The sequence below is a fragment of the Cherax quadricarinatus genome, chromosome 28 (assembly GCF_038502225.1).
Source record: "Cherax quadricarinatus isolate ZL_2023a chromosome 28, ASM3850222v1, whole genome shotgun sequence".
Classification (NCBI taxonomy): Eukaryota; Metazoa; Arthropoda; class Malacostraca; order Decapoda; family Parastacidae; genus Cherax; species Cherax quadricarinatus.
Genome location: NC_091319.1, coordinates 16,275,515 through 16,297,950, shown reverse-complemented (window position 1 = coordinate 16,297,950; position 22,436 = coordinate 16,275,515). Strand labels below are relative to the sequence as shown.

Genomic DNA, 22,436 nt, shown 5'->3' with positions numbered 1-22,436 from the left:
GGAAAAGAATATCCCAATTTTTTAAATGTAATTTTGAAATAGGACATATACACCGCCCAGTACCAATACAAACCTTCTTTTGAGCAAAATACACCACCACTTAAACTTTGAAGACGATTAGAAGAAGCATTTCCCAGTTATATCACAAAAACCAGCGAAGGACAGTTTGGTGAGAGACGGCGCCATGTGGAAGCGGATAAAAGGGTGGTAAAATGAGGAATTAAAGACAAAAGGTTAAATTAAATGGGAAAATATTAGTATGTGTTAATAAAAATAATAACCAATTTAAGTGAAAGAGAAGAAAATGAAAGGAAAATCCGAGAATGTAAAGCATGTCAATACACACAAAGCAATAAAGGAAGAGAGAATGAGAAACTGTATACGAGTATGTCGGGGATAATAAGGAAGTCGTAACAACTTGGCAAGTACATGAAAATCAGAAACAGTAGTCAGTAAATGACAGGGAAATTTTTTTTTTTTCGTAACTAACTTACAGACTGGAGATAGATCTTTAGACGTTTCGGTTCGTCCTGGACCATTGTCAAGTCACTGCTGAGAGAGAAATGTGGAAAATGCAGAAACTCAGACCAGGTAAAGATGCTAGCAGACAACTAGTGTCAAGTCAGGAGAGGTGAAGAGACAGACGAGGTCAGGTCAAGCCACGAGTGTTCTGATAGTGTACTAGGAAAGACGTACATTAACAGAAACAAAACCAAGACTAAGATTCATGTTAATAATGCACGTTGTATTTAAAAGCTAATTCTACAAAACATAATTTTACTAGAGGACCAGCTTATTAAACAGGTATGATCTCTAACGTAAGTGAAAAGAAAGTTGTCAGTGTCAGCAAGACGAACACTTTTGTACTCACTCTGACTACGAAAAAGGGAGTGGCCAGTTTAGGAACAAAGGCAGGATGCACGTAAAGCAAGAAGTTGAAATCGTGTTGGAGAGGAAATGTAGTGGTAATGAATAAGTTTGGGAATTTTCCCTGGCGAGAGATTCATAATAGAGGCGGAGTTTTCCCCTCTGGCTCTTCAAGACAATCCTGAAGTGCAGAGCCACACCCACCCTCCGTCAAGGCCCACACATTCTGTTTAAATACGTTCTTACTAATTTTGTTCCCTATTCTTAATGTGAAAATAGTTTTTATACGAAAAACATTTCTGCTAAAGACACTATGATTTGGAAATTATATAATATAATAACAGCTTACTGGGATGAAAAGATGTATTGGGTCAGGTAAGGTTTATCAGGAAACATGACAAGTGTTTCCTGACGCGGGTCTTAGATAATGACCCGCCGTTGAAGCTTTTGGTCATATAACCGAGGCCTTTCGCTGGCTTACCGGTCCACCCCTTTAAAACTGGTTATAGTTATAACCATTTAGTATTAAAAGATGTATCATTTGTACACATAAGCAGTATCTGAGCATCCTGGGTGGGGATTCTATCCTGCAATACAATCTGAAGTAGCTGTATTTCAGTCACTGCGCTATCCGAGAAAGGTATCCCTGTATTTCATAACCCAGTCCCCTGTACCTCAATGCACGCGATTGTAACAGTGCAGTTGATAATGCAGTTGAATACTAGCTTTGAAGATTTGAAGAAAATCAGAAGAGGCATTCACAAGTCATCATATGGAAACTAATATCCAAATTTCTTCAATAAAAATAGTAAATGAGGCCATAAACAGACCAATCTAATTGAAGCCTTTCAAGGAGATCACGGAGGCCAATATTCTAAAACACACAAGCACATTAAGCCTGAAGCCACTTAGAAGTTGCATTATCAGATATTAGATATTAGCTAATAAGATGCGACGCTCAAAAATTATAGCATGAAAAACAGTATCCCAATTTTTCTAATTTCTTCCAAAAAAGCAAACTGGGACCTACACAGGCCAAAATCAATCCAAACTTTTCTCTAGGTAAAACTAACCAGCTTTTAAGAAAGTAAGCACAGTACGTGTTATGTAAGTTTATTGCAACTAACACAAATTTTTAACAATGGTATTAAGGGCACACGTAAAAGGACATTATGTTAATTTAACCAAATAATGTCAAACACAGACTGCTTTCTGTTCAGAAGAGACATTCACGAAAAACAATTTGATTAATAAAAGTTGGTCAGTACAACTGGAATAAGTAGTGGCAACTACTCCAATGGTGAAAATTTGAAGCCTATCAGATAAGTCACTCTTCAGTTATGACAATGATTCTAACGATTCCAAGTTTTTTTATTTTAATATTTTACTACAACAAATTTGCCTGCACACAAACGAAACTTAATCGGTACTATTCTGGCCCTAAGATTAACCAGCCATTAAATAATGAAGTTGTTGAGAAGAGGTAAACTGAAAATTATTTAACAAGGTTTAACGGAAATAAAATTTCACACATTTTTACCCATAAAATGATCAAATCTGCACCAACTCATCCGAATTTCACTCTCCGTCGTCGTCGATTTTCTGGCACCTCTTTTGAACGCCTGAAGTGATGCCCCTGAGGGTATAGGAAGTTATATGAGCCATTCCAGGATGTTGGGAATGGGTTCAGCAACTTTGATTATAGGGCACGTGAACATCCCATTTGTTATTCGTTACCAGACACAAGTGTTGAAAATTTGAAGCGTTTTCAAGTTATGAGCGAAATATAATTGAAAAGTTGGAGGAAGAAAAATAAGAAACAAATCAGGTAACCTCTGAACGGTCCCCCCCCTTTATGTATACATAATTACACACTAAGTATATTGCTGCTGAGTACAGGTATTAAGTAAAATCTATATTCTTTATATAGGTCCCTGGTTGTTCAGTAGTCGAGCACTTGGCTCACAACCATAAGGACCGGGGTTCAATCTAGAGTGAGGCGAGAAATTTGAGCAAGTTTCCAAATACCTAAAGCCTCATCCCAAGTTTCCTGACACCTGAAGCCTAACAACCTAGTAATCTTACACCTGAAGCCTCACACCTAGTTTTCTCACACCTGAAACTTCATCCTAAGTTTCCTTGCACATGAATCTTCATACCAAATTTCCATGAATGTTTTTAAAAATCTCGATGCAGTAAAAAAAATTATTAAGAATTACCCTGAAAATGCTGATAGCCGTCTAAGAGTCCCTGTAAAAAAATGCAATAAAGTTTATTACGGTCAAACTGGAAAAATCCTTGAATTAAGATTACAGCATAAATATCGCATCAGAGCTGGACAAGAGTCTAGTGCCCTGTTTATTCATATGTGAGATTTTAACCACCCAACTGATTTTCAAAAGGCCTAGAAATTTGTATCAAGCAGGTCCATGATTGAGAGACATATAATCGAATAAAGTTTCATGAAAAAGTATTGATTTTAATATGAATATTAGTTCAGGGTTATATAAATTAGAATAATTTATAACTAACAAAATTTGTGATGAATTTACGCTATGTCTCATAACACTCATAAATATCACTTTGCCTGTGACTTGACAAAATCTTCACTACACTAACACGCTCAGCGTGCTGAGCCAGGAGTCAGGTCATATGTAAGGCGATAGCTTAGCCTTTTAAGCCAACTGAGTCCTATTATTTTTAAAGGTCCTTGATAATGTGAGAAATCCCGAAAGTGTTTGGAAATTCACTATTTTTTCATTGGTTATTTTGCACACACACACACACACACACACACACACACGGGAGCTCGGACTCGACCCCCGCAACCTCAACTAGGTGAGTACACACAGTTCTAGGACCAGTGCTATTTTTGATATATGCGAACGACATGATGGAAGGAATAGACTCTGAAGTGTCCCTATTCGCAGATATTATGAAGTTGATGAGAAGAATTAAATCGGATGAGGATGAGGCAGGACTGCAAAGAGACCTGGACAGGCTGGACATGTGGTCCAGAAACTGGCTTCTCGAATTCAACCCTGTCAAATGCAAAGTCATGAAGATTGGGGAGGAGCAAAGAAGACCACAGGCAGAGTATAGGCTAGGTGGACAAAGACTACAGACCTCACTCAGGGAGAAAGACCTTGGGGTGACCATAACACCGAGCACGTCACCGGAGGCACACATCAACCAGATAACTGCTGCAGCATACGGGCGCCTGGTAAACCTGAGAATAGCGTTCCGATACCTTAATAAGGATCGTTCAAGATACTGTACACTGTGTATGTTAGGCCCATACTGGAGTATGCAGCACCAGTCTGGAACCCACACCTGGTCAAGCACGTCAAGAAGTTAGAGAAAGTACAAAGGTTTGCAACAAGGCTAGTCCCAGAGCTCAAGGGAATGTCGTACGAGGAAAAGTTGAAGGAAATCGGACTGACGACACTGGAGGACAGAAGAGTCAGGGGAAACATGATAACGACATACAAGATACTGCAGGGAATAGACAAGGCGGACATAGATAGGATGTTCCAGAGAGGGGACACAGAAACAAGGGGTCATTCTTGGAAGGTGAAGACTCAGATGAGTCAAAAGGAAGTATTTCTTCAGTCATAGAGTCGTCAGGAAGTGGAATAGCCTAGCAAGTGAAGTAGTGGAGGCAGGAACCATACATAGTTTTAAGAAGAGGTATGACAAAGCTCAGGAAGCAGAGAGAGAGAGGACCTAGTAGCGATCAGTGAAGAGGCGGGGCAAGGAGCTGAGTCTCGACCCCTGCAACCACAATTAGGTGAGTACACACACACACACAACACACACACACACACACACACACACACACACACACACACACACACACACACACACACACACACACACACACACACACACACACACACACACACACACGCACGCACACACTCTTCTTGCCGAATAAGGCAAGCGAAAAATTGTGTACTCAGTAATTTCGCAAAAATCATTCTGAACCTAACGAAAAAATATATTTCATGGTGTTTGTTTATTATTAAATTATTGTAAACTTATCTAAAATATATTTAGTTGGATTTGGCTAAATTAAATTGAGCTTGTTACAATAAGATTAGGTAAGCTTTCCAAGGTTCTTTTGGTACAAAATTATTAAATTTTACATTATCATAAATGAAAAAAAATATCTTTCAACGTATAAGAGAAAATTTTAGAAATGGCTTAATTTTAAATGGATTCTTTCTAATTGACCAGTTTTACCTATTATATATATATATATATATATATATATATATATATATATATATATATATATATATATATATATATTATATATATATTATTTATTGCACTTGTTCAGGTGGCAGGGTAGAAAAGAGTTAGCTTTAGATGTCCAACATCGTCCAAGGAATATTAGTCATAATTAGCCCAGAGTTTCAGGGAGGCTCTTACCTGCTCAAAGATGTCACAGAAATTTATATTTATCCCAGGAAGTGTCAGGGAAACTGATAACTAGCACAGGGAGTGTTAGGGAGACTCATGACTAGTCCAGCATGGCTCGCGACTTACATCAATAGCAAAACCAGTTCTTAATAATTATGTTGGCCTGGCAGCCGCGAGCTGGTTCTCCTCTATCCACCCTTGAACACCTGACCGCAGCTTTTATGTCCCAGCTGCACCTGAAGATATATAATTCGCTCTTTTCTCTCAAAAATGTACAGAAGGGGGACGAGGGTTCTAAATCTTGTGATGTAAAGTGGGCATTAGGCAATATCAAGAAACTTCCTGATGTTGAAAAGGATCAAATTTATATGAGGCTAGCACTAACACTCCCGTAATGAACGTGTTTTGAGGCACGCTGACATACTAGTGTCTTTCCTGCCGCCCACACAAGCAAACAAATGATGTAATAATATTGGTAGAATTATCGACACTCTGTAAGGTATAAGGACACAGGACCAACTACTGTGACATTTTATTATGGCAACGTTTCGCACTCCAGCTTTGTTAAAGCTTCTGGAGAACTCATGTGCCCTTTTACCCAACAAATAAATGTCAAAATATATTTTTGTGAAATAAATTTTTTTTCCTAAAGTATTATTTATTCACTGTACTAAATTTTAATTTCACAGGTTCTTTTATCACGCAGCAATTTATTTTCACATGGCGTTTTATTCACTGTACGAGAGAATAATTTCAGTTTCTTTCACTGTATTAAAGTTTCATTTCACAGCCTCCTTTATTTATCGTATTAGAGACGAATTTCACTGCATCTATTATTCATTACATTCACAGTATCATTTATTCTTCTTACAATATATTCATTTTACAGCCTCTTTTATATGAATTCCTGGATTAACCGAAGAGTATTTCCAGTTGTATGTGTTTTTCTTGTGTTGAATGTATACGGAGTGTTGTGTGCGGGGAGCGAGGGTGAGGGCGGTCAGACCTTTACACGAGGGTGTGTGTGAGGGCGGTCATAGCCCTCGTGTGGTTAATTAAGGCGTGACGCCCTTGAAGCTGCTACACGGACAATGAACCACCACAGGAGTCTCATTAATAGTAGCTCAACAGTTCACAACAGACCTACAATCTGAAGAACAAACTAGATGTTTCGGTCAGTTCTGTTTGCTGGACCTGACAATGGTACAGGAAGAGACGGAACGCTGTCTAGCTTAATCTCCAGTCTGTGAGCGAGTTGTGAGTAGAAATATTTAGGATTTTTTTGTTGCGATTTCCTGGATGACGTTTTTGTTCCTTTTGCGGTTTTCTTTTTGTCTGGTACGACTGTTTATTAAAGTCTCTGCTCTGTGTAGGTATTCTCTCGATGTAGCTTATCTTTCCTTCGTTACCTGGAGTTTACCTGGAGAGAGTTCCGGGGGTCAACGCCCCCGCGGGCCGGTCTGTGACCAGGCCTCCTGGTGGATCAGAGCCTGATCAACCAGGCTGTCGCTGCTGGCTGCACGCAAACCAACGTACGAGCCACAGCCCGGCTGATCTGGAACTGACTTTAGGTGCTTGTCCAGTGCCAGCTTGAAGACTGACAGGGGTCTGTTGGTAATCCCCCTTATGTGTGCTGGGAGGCAGTTGAACAGTCTCGGGCCCCTGACACTTATTGCATGGTCTCTTAACGTGCTAGTGACACCCCTGCTTTTCATTGGGGGGATGGTGCATCGTCTGCCAAGTCTTTTGCTTTCGTAGTGAGTGATTTTCGTGTGCAAGTTCGGTACTAGTCCCTCTAGGATTTTCCAGGTGTATATAATCATGTATCTCTCCCTCCTGCGTTCCAGGGAATACAGGTTTAGGAACCTCAAGCGCTCCCAATAATTGAGGTGTTTTATCTCCGTTATGCGCGCCGTGAAAGTTCTCTGTACATTTTCTAGGTCGGCAATTTCACCTGCCTTGAAAGGTGCTGTTAGTGTGCAGCAATATTCCAGCCTAGATAGAACAAGTGACCTGAAGAGTGTCATCATGGGCTTGGCCTCCCTAGTTTTGAAGGTTCTCATTATCCATCCTGTCATTTTTCTAGCAGATGCGATTGATACAATGTTATGGTCCTTGAAGGTGAGATCCTCCGACATGATCACTCCCAGGTCTTTGACGTTGGTGTTTCGCTCTATTTTGTGGCCAGAATTTGTTTTGTACTCTGATGAAGATTTAATTTCCTCATGTTTACCATATCTGAGTAATTGAAATTTCTCATCGTTGAACTTCATATTGTTTTCCGCAGCCCACTGAAAGATTTGGTTGATGTCCGCCTGGAGCCTTGCAGTGTCTGCAATGGAAGACACTGTCATGCAGATTCGGGTGTCATCTGCAAAGGAAGACACGGTGCTGTGGCTGACATCCTTGTCTATGTCGGATATGAGGATGAGGAACAAGATGGGAGCGAGTACTGTGCCTTGTGGAACAGAGCTTTTCACCGTAGCTGCCTCGGACTTTACTCTGTTGACGACTACTCTCTGTGTTCTGTTAGTGAGGAAATTATAGATCCATCGACCGACTTTTTCTGTTATTCCTTTAGCACGCATTTTGTGCGCTATTACGCCATGGTCACACTTGTCGAAGGCTTTTGCAAAGTCTGTATATATTACATCTGCATTCTTTTTGTCTTCTAGTGCATTTAGGACCTTGTCGTAGTGATCCAATAGTTGAGACAGACAGGAGCGACCTGTTCTAAACCCATGTTGCCCTGGGTTGTGTAACTGATGGGTTTCTAGATGGGTGGTGATCTTGCTTCTTAGGACCCTTTCAAAGATTTTTATGATATGGGATGTTAGTGCTATTGGTCTGTAGTTCTTTGCTGTTGCTTTACTGCCCCCTTTGTGGAGTGGGGCTATGTCTGTTGGTTTTAGTAACTGTGGGACGACCCCCGTGTCCATGCTCCCTCTCCATAGGATGGAAAAGGCTCGTGATAGGGGCTTCTTGCAGTTCTTAATGAACACAGAGTTCCATGAGTCTGGCCCTGGGGCAGAGTGCATGGGCATGTCATTTATCGCCTGTTCGAAGTCATTTGGCGTCAGGATAACATCGGATAGGCTTGTGTTAATCAAATTTTGTGGCTCTCTCATAAAAAATTCATTTTGATCTTCGACTCTCAGTCTGGTTAGCAGCTTGCTAAAAACTGAGTCATATTGGGACTTGAGTAGCTCACTCATTTCCTTGCTGTCATCTGTGTAGGACCCATTTTTGTTTTAAGCAATGCACTAGCGATGAGTATAGCGCAAATATGTGTATTACAGGACTATATGTGATGCGATTATATATTACAGGGGTGGCCAAGTTCTTCGATAAGAAGAGCCACATATAATACTTCTCATACATGGTTGAATGTTCAAGAGCCACGGAAAATATAATTTTAAAGTTGTATTTATAAATAATAAAAACTATAACTATATTGTAGTCCTACTTACCAAAGCAGAATATATGTCTAATCTGTTCATTGAAGACTTTCATCGAGTCTTTATTTTTACAGTTAATAGTTTAAAATCTGGCTGGTAGACTGTCAAAGCTGTTCCAAGAAGCTCATTGAAGATAGCACGATGCTTTGACTTGATAAATTAAATTACAGAGAAGAGATATTCACAGCAGTAAGTTGTACCAAAAACAGAGAGTAGTCGAAAGCCAGTTTTCAGAAGATTGGGATACTTTGCTTCTGGGATTTGATTCTAAAAGTCAGTTAGAGATGAGCTTGTAGGTACTAGCCTCAAACCCACATCTTCCTGCAGCTCCATAAGCTCTGTTTCTATCGAAAAGATAATGTGAATTACCCGTTTATACATACATATATATACATATATATATATATATATATATATATACATATATATATATACATATACATACATACATACATACATATATATATATATATACAGTGGTCCCCCACTTTTCGTAGTTCCCGGCAATCGTAAAATTCGCCAGTCATGGAGGTATTTTCGTATAAACATGGACTCGCTTTTCATAGGTTGACTCGCAAGTTGTAGTTCGTCTGGGACGCGTACCCACGGCGTGAGCCAGGGGCGGCAGCCAGTCTGGCATTGTTTACCAGTGAGCGAAGGTCCCTTCACGTGCTCCAGCGAAATATTTCATAATATTCCATTTATTTTAGTGCTTGCAAGTACTAAATAAGCTACCATGGCTCCAAAGAAAGCTCCTAGTGCCAAGCCTGTGGTAAAGAAGGTGAGAAATACGACTGAATTTAAGAAAACCATCATTGAACAATATGAAAGTGGTACAAGTGTGGCCGAACTGTCCAGGATGTATAAGAAACCCTACACAACCTTATGTTCCATAGTGGCCAAGAAAAATGAAATGAAGGATGCAAAGGGAGTAACTATGCTGACAAAAATGAGATCACCAGTACTGGAAGAGGTTGAGAAGTTATTATTGGTGTGGATAAATGAGAAACAATTAGCAGGAGATACTCTTATGACTTCGTTTATTTGTGAAAAGGCTAGGCAGTTGCATGAAGATTTGGTAAAGAAATTGCCTGCAAATAGTGGTGAAGTGAGTGAATTTAAGGCCAACAAAGGCTGGTTTGAGAGATTTAAGAACCGTACTGGCATACACAGTGGGGTAAGGCATGGTGAAGCTGCCAGTTCGGACCACAAGGCGGCTGAAAAATATGTGCATGAATTCCAGGAGTACATAGAGGCTGAAGAACTGAAACCTGAACAAGTGTTCAATTGTGACGAAACAGGCCCCTTTTGGAAGGAAATGCCAAAGAGGACCTTCATTACACAAGAGGAAAAGGCAATTCCAGGACACAAGCCTATGAAAGACAGGCTGATGCTAATGTTCTGTGCTAATGCTAGTGGGGATTTCAAAGTGAAGCCATTACTAGTGTACCATTCTGAAAATCCCAGAGTGTTCAGGAAAAACAATGTTATGAAGAGTAAATTGTGTGTGTTTTGGAAATCTAATAGTAAGGCATGGGTCACGAGGGAAATTTTCGTCGAGTGGTTCAATGATGTGTTTGGCCCTAGGGTGGAGGAGTATCTCCTGGAAAAGAAATTGGATCTCAAGTGCCTGCTAGTAATGGACAATGCACCTGCTCATCCTCCAAACTTGGTTTACCTAATTTTCGAGGAGTTCGGGTTCATCACAGTAAAGTTCTTGCCCCCGAATACCACTCCTCTCCTCCAACCCATGGACCAGCAGGTTATTGCAAACTTTAAAAACTCTACACAAAAGCAATGTTTCACAGGTGCTTGACTGTGACCACAGACACTCACTTGACCCTAAGGGAATTTTGGAGAGAACACTTCAGCATCCTCCACTGCATAACCCTTATAGGTATGGCTTGGGAGGGAGTGACTACCAGGACTTTGAACTCTGCCTGGAGAAAATTGTGGCCAGATTGTGTCGACAAGAGGGATTTTGAAGAATTTGGGACTGACCCTAATGAGCCTATGTCTGTTGTAAAATCAGTTGTGGCACTGGGGAGTTCCATGGGGTTGGATGTGAGTTTGGAGGATGTGGAAGAATTGGTGGAAGACCACAATGAAGAGCTCACCACTGAGGAGCTGCAAGAGCTTCAACAGGAATAGCAACACATCGCAGCTCAGAATCTTGCTGCAGAGGAGGAGAAAGAGAGATGGAAGAAGGTGCCTTCAGAAATTAAAGAGATTTTTACTATGTGGGGTAAGATGGAAAGCTTTATGGAGAAACATCACCCTAACAAGGTTGTTGCAAGCCAGGTTGGCAACATGTACAGGGACAAAGTCTTGGGGCATTTTAGGGAAGTGTTAAAGAGTCGCCAGAAACAGAGCTCTCTCCACAGTTATTTTGTGAGACAGGACTCCAGTGACTCTCAAGGTGGTCCTAGCGGCATTAAGAAACAGAGAAGAGAAGCAACCTCAGAAAAGCAAATGGTACCTGAGGTGTTGATGGAAGGGGATTCCCCTTCCAAACTATAAACAATCCACTCTCTCTCTCTCCTCCAGTCTGCCATACACTAAGAAGAATCTCCAATAAAGGTAAGTGTTATGCTGTTAATGTTTCATTCATCATTTCCCATTGTATTGTTTATGTACTACATGCATATTTCATGTTAAAATTTTTTTTGTTTTAATACTTCTGGGTGTCAGGAACGGATTAATTGTATTTACATTATTTCTTATGGGGAAAATTGATTCGTAAATCGTAAATTTCGTTTGTAGTAACGGCTCCAGGAACGGATTAATTACGAACAACGAGGGACCACTGTATATATATATATATATGTATATATATATATATATATATATATATATATATACATATATAATATAAATCTAACTAAACCATTCCAGACATCCAAAAATATTAACAAACAATATATTTTATAGATAATAAAAATAGGTTTGCATACAGAAAAGGCACTACTAAATTCGAGAGTATATATATATATATATATATATATATATATATATATATATATATATATATATATATATATATATATATATATATATATATATATATATATATATATACTGCTATAGATTATTAACAAAAAAATTTTTTTAGGAAAAATTGCAATGAGACCCAATATTGTTTCGGAAGCCGCACATAGTAACTCCGGGAGCCGCAGTTTGCCCACGTCTGATATATTATATATACAAATAACATTTTATGTACTGAATCGGTGCTCCTCACTGCGTCTTCCCTCTTATAAGTCATGAGGAATTAGAAACGTGCAAAACTTGGGTATCCATGTTTGAAGAAGCTTCGTCAAATAGTGTTTTTTTTCTAATTCAGTACAGAGATGATAAAGCCATTGGTTGGAGAAACGTCTTCAAATAAAGATACCCAACTATCGCAGATGTGTCTAATTCCTCATCATGTCGGCATTATATACCATTACTGTAAGGATTAGCACTGACAATCTAGGAGCCGTCTAACGCCAGCTGCTAGTTTAACGGTGTAAAGATAGCAAGTTTTTACCATTCTGACTTTTTTCTGCAGCATGTTAACCATTTTCAGACTTAATGTATGCACGTTGCAGGAGCTGGCATGTTATTGCATCACTGGGAAATTACCATTCTGGCCGTGGAGACAAGAAGGAGGAAACGCAGGATAGTGGCAAGATCACAAAAGTCCTTCGGTGTAAGATCACATGAGTCCTTCAGTTCAAGGTCACATGAGTTCTTCAGTTCAAGGTAACATGAGTCCTTCAGTTCAAGGTCACATGAGTTCTTCAGTTCAAGGTCACATGAGTCCTTCAGTTCAAGGTAACATGAGTTCTTCAGTTCAAGGTCACATGAGTTCTTCAGTTCAAGGTCACATGAGTTCTTCAGCTCAAGGTCACATGAGTCCTTCAGTTCAAGGTCACATGAGTTCTTCAGTTCAAGGTCACATGAGGATGCTGACCCTCGGAACACCCTCCAAGTAGCCTCCTCCACGTAGGATTCCTTAAATGTAAGGTCAAACGAATCTCTCAGTGCAAGATCATGTCAGTCTTTTAGTGAAAGATCATATAAGTAATTCAACCAAAGATCACAAGAGTCCTTGAAGATCATGACTGCGCTAAAGATGTAAGGAAACCTCTGAGGAGAGGCACTACAGAGACAGTACAAGAATAAACATCTAAGGGTGAGTATCACGCAGAACATATCACGATGACACAGATCAAACCTTCAATTAAGGAAGAAATCACAATAAAACGCGTGACTGCAAATATGTAAAAATATCACAGTGAAAATAGGAAATGAAACCTGAGTGTTTTCATGTGCTTACATATCTTCCTATACTTACATATCTTCATATGCTTACATATCTGAAGAAATGTGTGGAAACACATGAAAGAGCTCAGGTTTTATTTCTTATTTTCACTGTGGTATTTTTACATATAACACTAAATTAAATATTACTTTCAGCAACCTAATTTTTTAGGAGATTAAAGGTAAGTAGACCCATTTTGGAGAATCCAGTTCCACTCTTATGAAACACGTAAAGAAGGTGGAAATGATTGAAAGGTTAGCAACGAGACTGGTACCAAACCTGATAAAAATGGACTACGAGAACAGATTCAAGGACTATACATTAGAAGAGAGGATGGCCAGAGGGGATATGATCATACTCAGATGACTAAGATAAAATAAATACACGGCTGTTTGAGATATGAGCGAGAGCCAGAGGGCAACTGACAGCTAGAGAAACAACTGTGCGACAAAGACGCTAGGAAACATACACAACCTCAAAGTATGATCAAGTTCTGGAGACCAGGAATCAGTGAAGCTGATCTGTATTTACTAGGCAGTACCGGAAGCTATAACTCACCTCTGCAAACCCACCTCCATGAATACACATGTGTAAACACACACACACACACACACACAACTAAATCTGACGACCTTGGCAGAGAATACAAGGGAAGACACTATTGCGACATACAAAATCTTGAAGCGGAACTGACAGGGCAGATAAGGACAGATTGTTTAAATTAAGAGGACCGGATCAAGGGGACACAGGAAGAGCTAAATGCATAGATAAGCCGTGTGGATTTATGGAAGTATGTGTTTAGTCTAAGGGTGGTTGAAAAGTGGAATTACTTGATGAAGTAGCGGCGGAGGTAAACTGAATACACAGCTTCAAAAGTAGATATGATAAGTAAAAAGAGGCCAGAAAGAGTGATGCCGATCAAAACTGTCCAGGGGCGGGGTCAGGAGCTGAGTCTTAACGTTCGCAACTATAAATCGGTGAGTACACACACACACACACACACACACACACACACACACACACACACACACACACACACACACACACACACACACACACACACACACACACACACACACACACACACAAATCGGACGAGGCTCAGGCAGGACTACAAAGAGACCTGGAGAGGCTACAAGCCTGGTCCAGCAACTGGCTCCTTAAGTTTAACCCTTGCCATGCCAAATGCAAAGTCATGAAGATTGGGGAAGGGCAAAGAAGACTGCAGACGCAATATAGTCTAGATGGCCAAAGACTGCAAACCTTACTCAAGGAAAAAGATCTGGGGGTGAGTGTAACACCGAGCCTATCTTCTGAGGCGTTCATCAATCAGATAACTGCTGCAGCATACGGGCGTCTGGCAAACCTACGGATAGCGTTCCAATACCTCAGTAAGGAATCGTTCAAGACTCTGTATACCATTTACGTCAGGCCCATACTGAAGTATGCAGCACCAGTTTGGAACCCACACCTGGTCAAGCACGTCAAGAAATTATAGAAAGTACAAAGGTTTGCAACAAGACTAGTCCCAGAGCTAAGGGATTGATTGTCCTACGAAGAAAGGTTGAGGGAAATCGGCCTGACGACACTGGAGGACAGGAGGGTCAGGGAAGACATGATAACGACATATAAAATACTGCGCAGAATAGACAAGGTGGACAAAGACAGGATGTTCCAGAGATGGGACACAGAAACAAGAGGTCACAATTGGAAGTTGAAGACTCAGATGAATCAAAGGGATGTTAGGAAGTATTTCTTCAGCCACAGAGTAGTCAGTAAGTGGAATAGTTTGGGAAGCGATGTAGTGGAGGCAGGATCCATACATAGCTTTAAGCAGAGGTATGATAAAGCTCACGGTTCAGGGAGAGTGACCTAGTAGCGATCAGTGAAGAGGCGGGGCCAGGAGCTCGGACTCGACCGACACACACACAGACACACAGATCCTGCAACACACACACAGACACACACACACACACACACACAGACACACACACACAGACACACACACACACACACACACAGACACACACACAGACAAACAGACACACACACACACATACACACACACACACACACACACACACACACACACACACACACACACACACACATACATACACACACACACACTCACACACAAACACACACACAGAGGCGGGGCCAGGAGCTATGACTCGACCTCTGCAACCACAAATAGGTGAGTACACACACACACACACACACACACACACACACATACACACACACACACACACACACACACACACACACACACACACACACACACACACACACACACACACGCAAGGCTGGATCTCATATTCACCTTGAATAGTTCAGACATAAGGGATATCACCCACGAAAGACCCCTTGGCACTAGTGATCATGATGTCCTGAGTTTTGAATACCTTGTTGAGTTAACAGTGGAGAATACAGCAGCACGAGAACAAAGAGAGAAACCAAACTTCAAAAAAGGGGACTACATAGGAATGAGAAGTTTCTTGCATGATGTGCAGTGGGAAAGAGAACTAGATGGAAAGACAGTAAATGAAATGATGGAAACAGTAACCACTAAGTGCAGGGAGGCAGAGGAAAGGTTCATACCAAAGGGCAACAGAAAAAATGGTAAGACCAAAGTGAGCCCATGGTTTAATTGGAGGTGTAAAGAGGCCAAAGCCAAGTGTGCGAGAGCATGGAAAAGGTATAGAAGGCAAAGGACTCAAGAAAACAAGGAGCTGAGCAGAAGAACCAGAAACGAATATGCAAGGATAAGGAGAGAGGCCCAGAGGCAATACGAGAACGACATAGCATCAAAAGCCAAATCTGAACCAAAGTTGTTATACAGTCACATTAGGAGAAAAACAACAGTCAAGGACCAGGTAATCAGGCTGAGGAAAGAAGGAGGGGAGCTCACGAAGAGTAACCAAGAAGTATGTGATGAACTAAACTAAAGATTTAGAGAAGTATTCACAATAGAGTCATGAATGCTTCCAGCAAACTGTGGAGGTAGGGTGCACCAGCAGGCGCTGGACACAATACACATAACCAAGGTAGAGGTGAAGAAACTGCTAGAAGAACTCGATACCTCAGAGGCGGTGGGCCCAGATACAGAAGTAAGACAGGAGAGAGAGGGATGGGTAGATTGCATCTTTTTAGATTGCAAGAATGCTTTTGACACAGTACCACACAAGAGACTTTTGCAAAAATTAGAGCAAGCAGGAATGAAGGGAAAAGTACTGCAATGGATCAGTGAATACCTGACAGGAAGGAAACAACGTGTGTTGGTACGTGCTGAAGTGTCGGAGTGGGCGAATGTGTCGAGTGGGTTTCCACAAGGTTCAGTACTAGGCCCGGTGCTGTTTCTTGTATGCGTGAATGACATGGTGGAAGGAATAGATTCAGAAGTGTCACTGTTCGCTGATGATGTGAAACTGATGAGGAGAATACAAGTGGGAGAGGATCAGTTAAGATTACAAGGGGATCTGGACAAACTACAAGTATGGTCCGACAAATGGCTCCTGGAGTATAACCTCAGTAAGTGTAAGGTCATGAAGATTGGGGAAACCAACAGCTGCAAACGTCAGTTAAAGAAAAGGATCTTGGGGTAAGCATTATAACGAACATGCCCCCTGAGGCACACATCAATCAAATAACTGCTGCAGCATATGGGAGATTGGCAAACCTGGGATTGGCGTTTAGACATCTGAGTAAGGAGTCATTCACTACATTTTACACAGTGTACGTAAGGCGTATACTGGAATATGCAGCGCCAGTATGGAACCCTCACTTAGTCAAACACGTCAAGAAATTGGAGAAAGTGCAAAAATTTGCAACACGATTAATCTCGGAACTGAGGGGTATGTCTTATTAGGAGAGGTTAAGGGAACTCAACCTGATGACATTAGAGGATAGGAGGGATAGAGGGGACATGATAACAACGTATAAAATACTAAGAGGCATTGACAACGTGGACAAGGATCGAATGTTTCAGAGATGGGATACAGAAACACGGGGACACAATTGGAAACTGAAAACCCAGATGAGTCATAGGGATGTTAGGAAGTATTTCTTTAGACTTAGAGTTGTCAGGAACTGGAATAATCTGGAGAGTGAGGTAGTGGAAGCAAGTTCCATAAATAGCTTTAAGAAGAGGTATGACAAGTATCATGGAGCAGGGAGAGAGTGAATTAGTATCGACCAGTGAAGAGGCGGGGCTAGGAGCTATGACTCGACCCCTGCAACCACATATAGGTGAGTACACACACACACACACACACACACACACAGACACACAGACACAGACACACACACACACACACACACACACACACACACACACACACACACACACACACACACACACACACACACACACACACACACACACACACTATCGATAAATGCCTTTGACAACTAGTAACTAAGACACTAAAACCTTGAGGTAGCTTTTTTCTGTTATGCTCAGGAACTGATTTTATATATATGTTGAATAGTAACTAGTGTGTGTTCAGGTTGGTAAATGTCGTCCATACCTTCCCAAGTCTAGCAAACACCTCTCGTCTTATAAGAATCTCTTGTGTAGTGTTAGAATCCCTTGAGTATAGATGGTGGGTATAGATGTAGAATATAGATGATGGTTATAGATGTAGACTACAGGTGGTGGTTATAAATGTAGAATATAGATGGTGGTTATAGATGAAGAATATAGATGGTGGTTTAGTCCTGGTATAATTTCCTTCCCCCTTCATTTCTCTCTCTCAGCACTTCTACTAGCATCTTGATGCTATTAAAGTATAGCCACATTTACAATTTTTTTTTGTTAAGTATTTCTCAGTGGTTAGTGTTTCGCTCACAATTGGAAGGTTTTAGGTTTGATCCCGGGCAGGGAAAAGTCTCCCTACATCTGCTGCCCCTGTTTATGTAGAAGGGTTCAGATACCCGGGTTTGAGTCTTGTTACACCTGGTGTGAGCAAAGAGGATGGTAACAGCACGAAAAATAAAAAAAGGGGGTTAACAGCAGGAGGGAGAGAGAGAGAGAAAGAGAGAGAGAGAGAGAGAGAGAGAGAGAGAGAGAGAGAGAGAGAGCAAAGAGAATGATGGTGCGTGGAGAGTTATATTTTAAAATCTAAACCTTATCCATAATTTATTATATAATATGCAAGAGCTGGTGTGGAGGTCATTGTGAGCACGATTTTTAAGCACTCTTACCTGTAGCGTCTGAGAAGATCCATGATCACATAACTGAAACAAAGCATTATCATATTAGAATAAATTTCGTAAACATCCAATTAAATATCAATTATCTTACAAATTATTACCCTACAAGCAATATATATGATTAAAAGATTAAGACAATAAATCAAACGTAGCATGTAGCACGGAGCACAAGTTCCATAGATTTAACCAGAGCAAATTCTGAAAACGTCTACCCACACAGAAGTACGGGTGGGAGGAAGTGACATCAACATCATCCATGGCGTCACATTTCTCAGGTGTGACGTCATGATGTAAACAGCGTATATAAGAGGCAAGCGGGCAGGTACAAAGGTTTGTCTTGTTCAGAGCGTTCAGGATGAAGGTGCGTGTAGTGTGTGTCCAGAAACTGAGTCTTAGCGACCCGCCTTACGTTTACTCTGTGTGGTGTAGCAGATGCCTGTGTTGGCGGACACATATCTATACAGGCCAGTGCATGCTGTATAGCCCTTGTGGTTTAGCGCTTCTTTTTTATTATAATAATAATAATGTACAGGCCAGTAACAATAATTTGCAGCTTGACATCGTTATTTCTTACGGTATTTTTAACAACATTAATGAGAAACCACTAGATTTATTTATATAAATCTAATGGCTAAGTGAGGCAGGTGAGAAGCACTTGATGGTTAGGAGAAAAGTGTGCTGCACAAAATATATTAAGCGAGCCTAGACATACTTTATATTTTTTTATTTAAAATGTGTTACACACGTTTACTCTTATACGCAGTATTTTAGCTTTGCCTGATAAGGTGACAGCTCTTCCTCTGTGTAATGTTAGGCGGTGATTTCTGTGTATAATATGAATGTGAAACTATACGACATTACGGTTTGATCTGATTCATTGTCAAATCTAAGATAAACCGAAACATCCTCTAGTTTCATTTTCAGTTTGCGGGTTATGAATTGTTTCAAACACAATATTGTTATGTCTCTCCTTTATTTATATGGACTTTTCATTTTGTTTCAGGTGTTCCGGGTCATTTGGCTGTTAGCTTTCGCAGTTTCCTCTAGGTGGGCTGCCAAGTTGCCCTTTCCTAGCCTCAGTACTGGAAAGCCTCTGAAATTTCCTCAGCCCGGACAACTGTCAGGGCTCTATGAAACACCAGCTGAATCATACAAAAATACAGGCGAGGCCGGGAGTATCGGTGGAATAGCTCCAGTGCCTGTCGAGCCTTCAGGCCTGGGTGAGCCTCCAGCCGAATTTGCTACAGGTCCTGATACTCCTCATGAATCTGAAACGTTTGACATAGTTCAAGGTTCTGTTGAAACTCCGAAGCAGGCAGATTCAGTACTTTCTAAACCAGAGAGCGAGATTAAAATTCCAAGTGAAATCGTACCAATCCCATCTGCAGAATTCGGCCCTTCAGATGGTGCAGTTTCAGGTCCAGTTGAACCCTCAGTTCTGAGTGAAACTTCCAGTGAGTTAGTTCAGCCTTCTATAGAAAATCAAAGTCAGGCAGCTAAACAGCCTCTTGTACCCTCAACTCTATATGAAACCCCCAGTGAACAAGCTGAACCTTCTCCGCAGCAAGAGATTCCAGTTAAAGTAATTCCCAGCTCTATTTTGCCCACAGGTAATCTTGAGACACCACTTCACCCTTCTGTAGAAAATGGAAAACCAGTTGTGGTAGACTCGGGCTCTGACCAACCCTTAAGTCCACACGAAAATTTAGATGATCTTGTGCCATCTCCTGATCAACTTTCTACAGCACATGAGACCCTTTCAGGTGTGATATCAGGCGCCGCCGATGATCAACTTTTTACTGCACACGAGACACCTTCAGGTGTGGTATCAGGCGCTGCTGGTGATCAAATTTCTACAGCATATGAGACCCCATCAGATGTGGTAGCAGGCGTTGCTGGTGATCAACTTTCTATTGCACACGAGATTCCTTCAGGTGTGGTATCAGGCGCAGCTGGTGATCAACTTTCTACAGTACATGAGACCCCATCAAGTGTGGTATCAGGCGCTGTTGGTGATCAGCTTTCTATAGAACATGAGACTCACTCAGATGTGGTATCAGGTGCTGCTGGTGATCAATTTTCTACAGCACATGAGGCCCCGTCAGGTGTGGTATCAGGCGCTTCTGGTGATCAACTTTCTACAGCACATGAGACCCATTCAGATGTGGCATCAGGCACTGATGGTGATCAACTTTCTACAGCACATGAGATCCATTCAGATGTGGTATCAGGCGCTGAGGGTGATCAACTTTCTACAGCACATGAAGCCCATTCAGCTGTATCAGGTGCTGATGGTGATCAACTTTCTACAGCACATGAGACCCATTCAGATGTGGTTTCAGGTGCTGATGGTGATCAACTTTCTACAGCACATGAGACCCAATCAGGTTTGGTATCAGGCGCATCTGGTGAAGAAATTTCTACGGCACATGAGACCCCTTTAGATGTAGTATCAGGTGCAGCTGGTGAACAAATTTCTTCAGGACATGTGAGCCCCGTAGATGTGGTATCAGGCGTTGTTGACTCTTCTGGTGGTCTTGAGACACCAATTGAACAATCTCCAGACATTGTACAGTCTCCTGCAAGAGGCTCTCCAGACACCATAATTTCTGGATCTGATCTATCAACGCTGCACGAGACTTCAGCAGCTGGAGCTGCAGCCTCAGACGTGCATTCAGGTCTATATGAAACTCCATCTCCACCTCCTCAGCCGTCTCCCTCACAAGAGAAATCTAGTCATCCGATTATCTTTCCAGAGACTCCACTTCAGCCAATTCCAGCTCCCGCTGAGCCTTCCGCTTTATATGAAGAACCTAAACCATCTGCTTCAGCTCCTTCAGGTCTTTACGAAGCGCCCAGGAAAAAAGGAAAAGCTTTGTTTTTATCTAGTGAAACTCGATCGGGGCTCTTTTCCTAATAAATCAGTGGTTTACCAAGTGCCTGCTGGTGCCGACACACCTCTGGTTCACGCGAGTTAATCTGCAGTTCACTTGAGCAAAGCTGGTGGCTACCTCGCTTTACACAATTTCTAATTAAGACTTGATGCAAAAAAAATTAAAGCTAATTAACAACCAGCAAAACTTATTATAAGCTCGGTGCATCAGATGATTTTGGTTTGAGTTATTTCCGAAGTATCTTGGTGATTTTTAAATGTATTGTGCTGCATATATTTAGGTAATACAAGATAAGAAAGCTTTAAGACATATTTTTCTTCGTGTTTCATCTCACCTCGTTAACTAACAAATGAATTTCCCAATCAGCCTATGAAAAACATGGAGTACGGTCTCTTTTGGGACCTGGACAATGGGTCTGGTGCCATCCCTTCACTCGCAGAGACTAAGGCTGAGGACAGCCATTACACCAGTGATCAGTACAGAGTAACACTTCCTAAAGGACGCTCTCAGGTTAGTCATTTCTCTTCGTTTCCTTCAACAGGATGCCCAGATACCGCTGAAGGGCTCTAGATTTAGGGAATTGGAGCTATCCTCCTTTGAATCAATCTAAATTGTCTCCTATTCCTCAGGCACTATAAAATCCTTGCGGAATTAGTGCTTTCCCGTGACTAATAACAATCTCTCTTCATGTTTGATTATTACTCTGAAAATAATGTAAAGAAAAGCAACAAAAAATGAACGTTGAATTTAAATGGAGTAGTGATATTTTTTTTATAACTAAAATGGATCTTTATATAGTCAATGAACGAATAATCTTTACTTTTGGGTCTTTTCAAAGAAGGGCGGGGGGAGGGGGGGGTGTCCTTGATGCTTCCAAAGGCTCGTGATATAAGGAATTCGTGTTACCCTTCCCTTACCCTGGTTCGAACTTGTTTACCTTCCATTCCCAAGCGTTGTGTGACCCTTATGAATATAATAATAATAATAAAAATAATAATAATAATAATAATAATAATAATAATAATAATAATAATAATAATAATAATAATAATAATAATTCACTAGCTGAAGTCGGGGTTGGAAAAAGGCATCCACTACCCACGTTCTTACTGTCGTTCTGTCTACAAAGTTGTCTGACGACTGGTAGAAGCAAGTAGTCAAGTTTAGTGTTTGAGGTGATTTGAGATTACATCATACAATCCTGTTTTTTTACTATGATTAAAATTCATAGAGGCACATGACTACTTTGCACGCTGCCATGTCCTC

The 22,436-nt window shown here is 41.0% G+C and overlaps 2 protein-coding genes across 2 annotated transcripts in view; one reads left to right on the top strand and one right to left on the bottom strand.

The window, feature by feature from the left end:
- Window positions 1-2,255: 2,255 nt before the first annotated feature.
- The window catches only part of LOC128693334 (uncharacterized), a 72,409-nt gene continuing 52,228 nt past the window's right edge, over window positions 2,256-22,436 (bottom strand). Inside the window, exons 9-10 of the transcript XR_011392535.1 lie at window positions 18,268-18,300; window positions 2,256-2,503 (exon numbers count right to left, since the gene is read on the bottom strand). The gene's annotated coding sequence lies outside the window, so the exon portion shown is untranslated. The remainder of the gene's footprint in view (window positions 2,504-18,267; window positions 18,301-22,436) is intronic.
- On the top strand, window positions 18,610-21,484 carry LOC128693333 (fibrous sheath CABYR-binding protein). Its single transcript, XM_053782998.2, has 2 exons — window positions 18,610-18,637; window positions 19,280-21,484. The coding sequence occupies exons 1-2, from the start codon at window positions 18,632-18,634 to the stop codon at window positions 21,191-21,193; spliced, it is 1,920 nt and encodes a 639-aa protein (XP_053638973.2). The 5' UTR covers window positions 18,610-18,631; the 3' UTR covers window positions 21,194-21,484.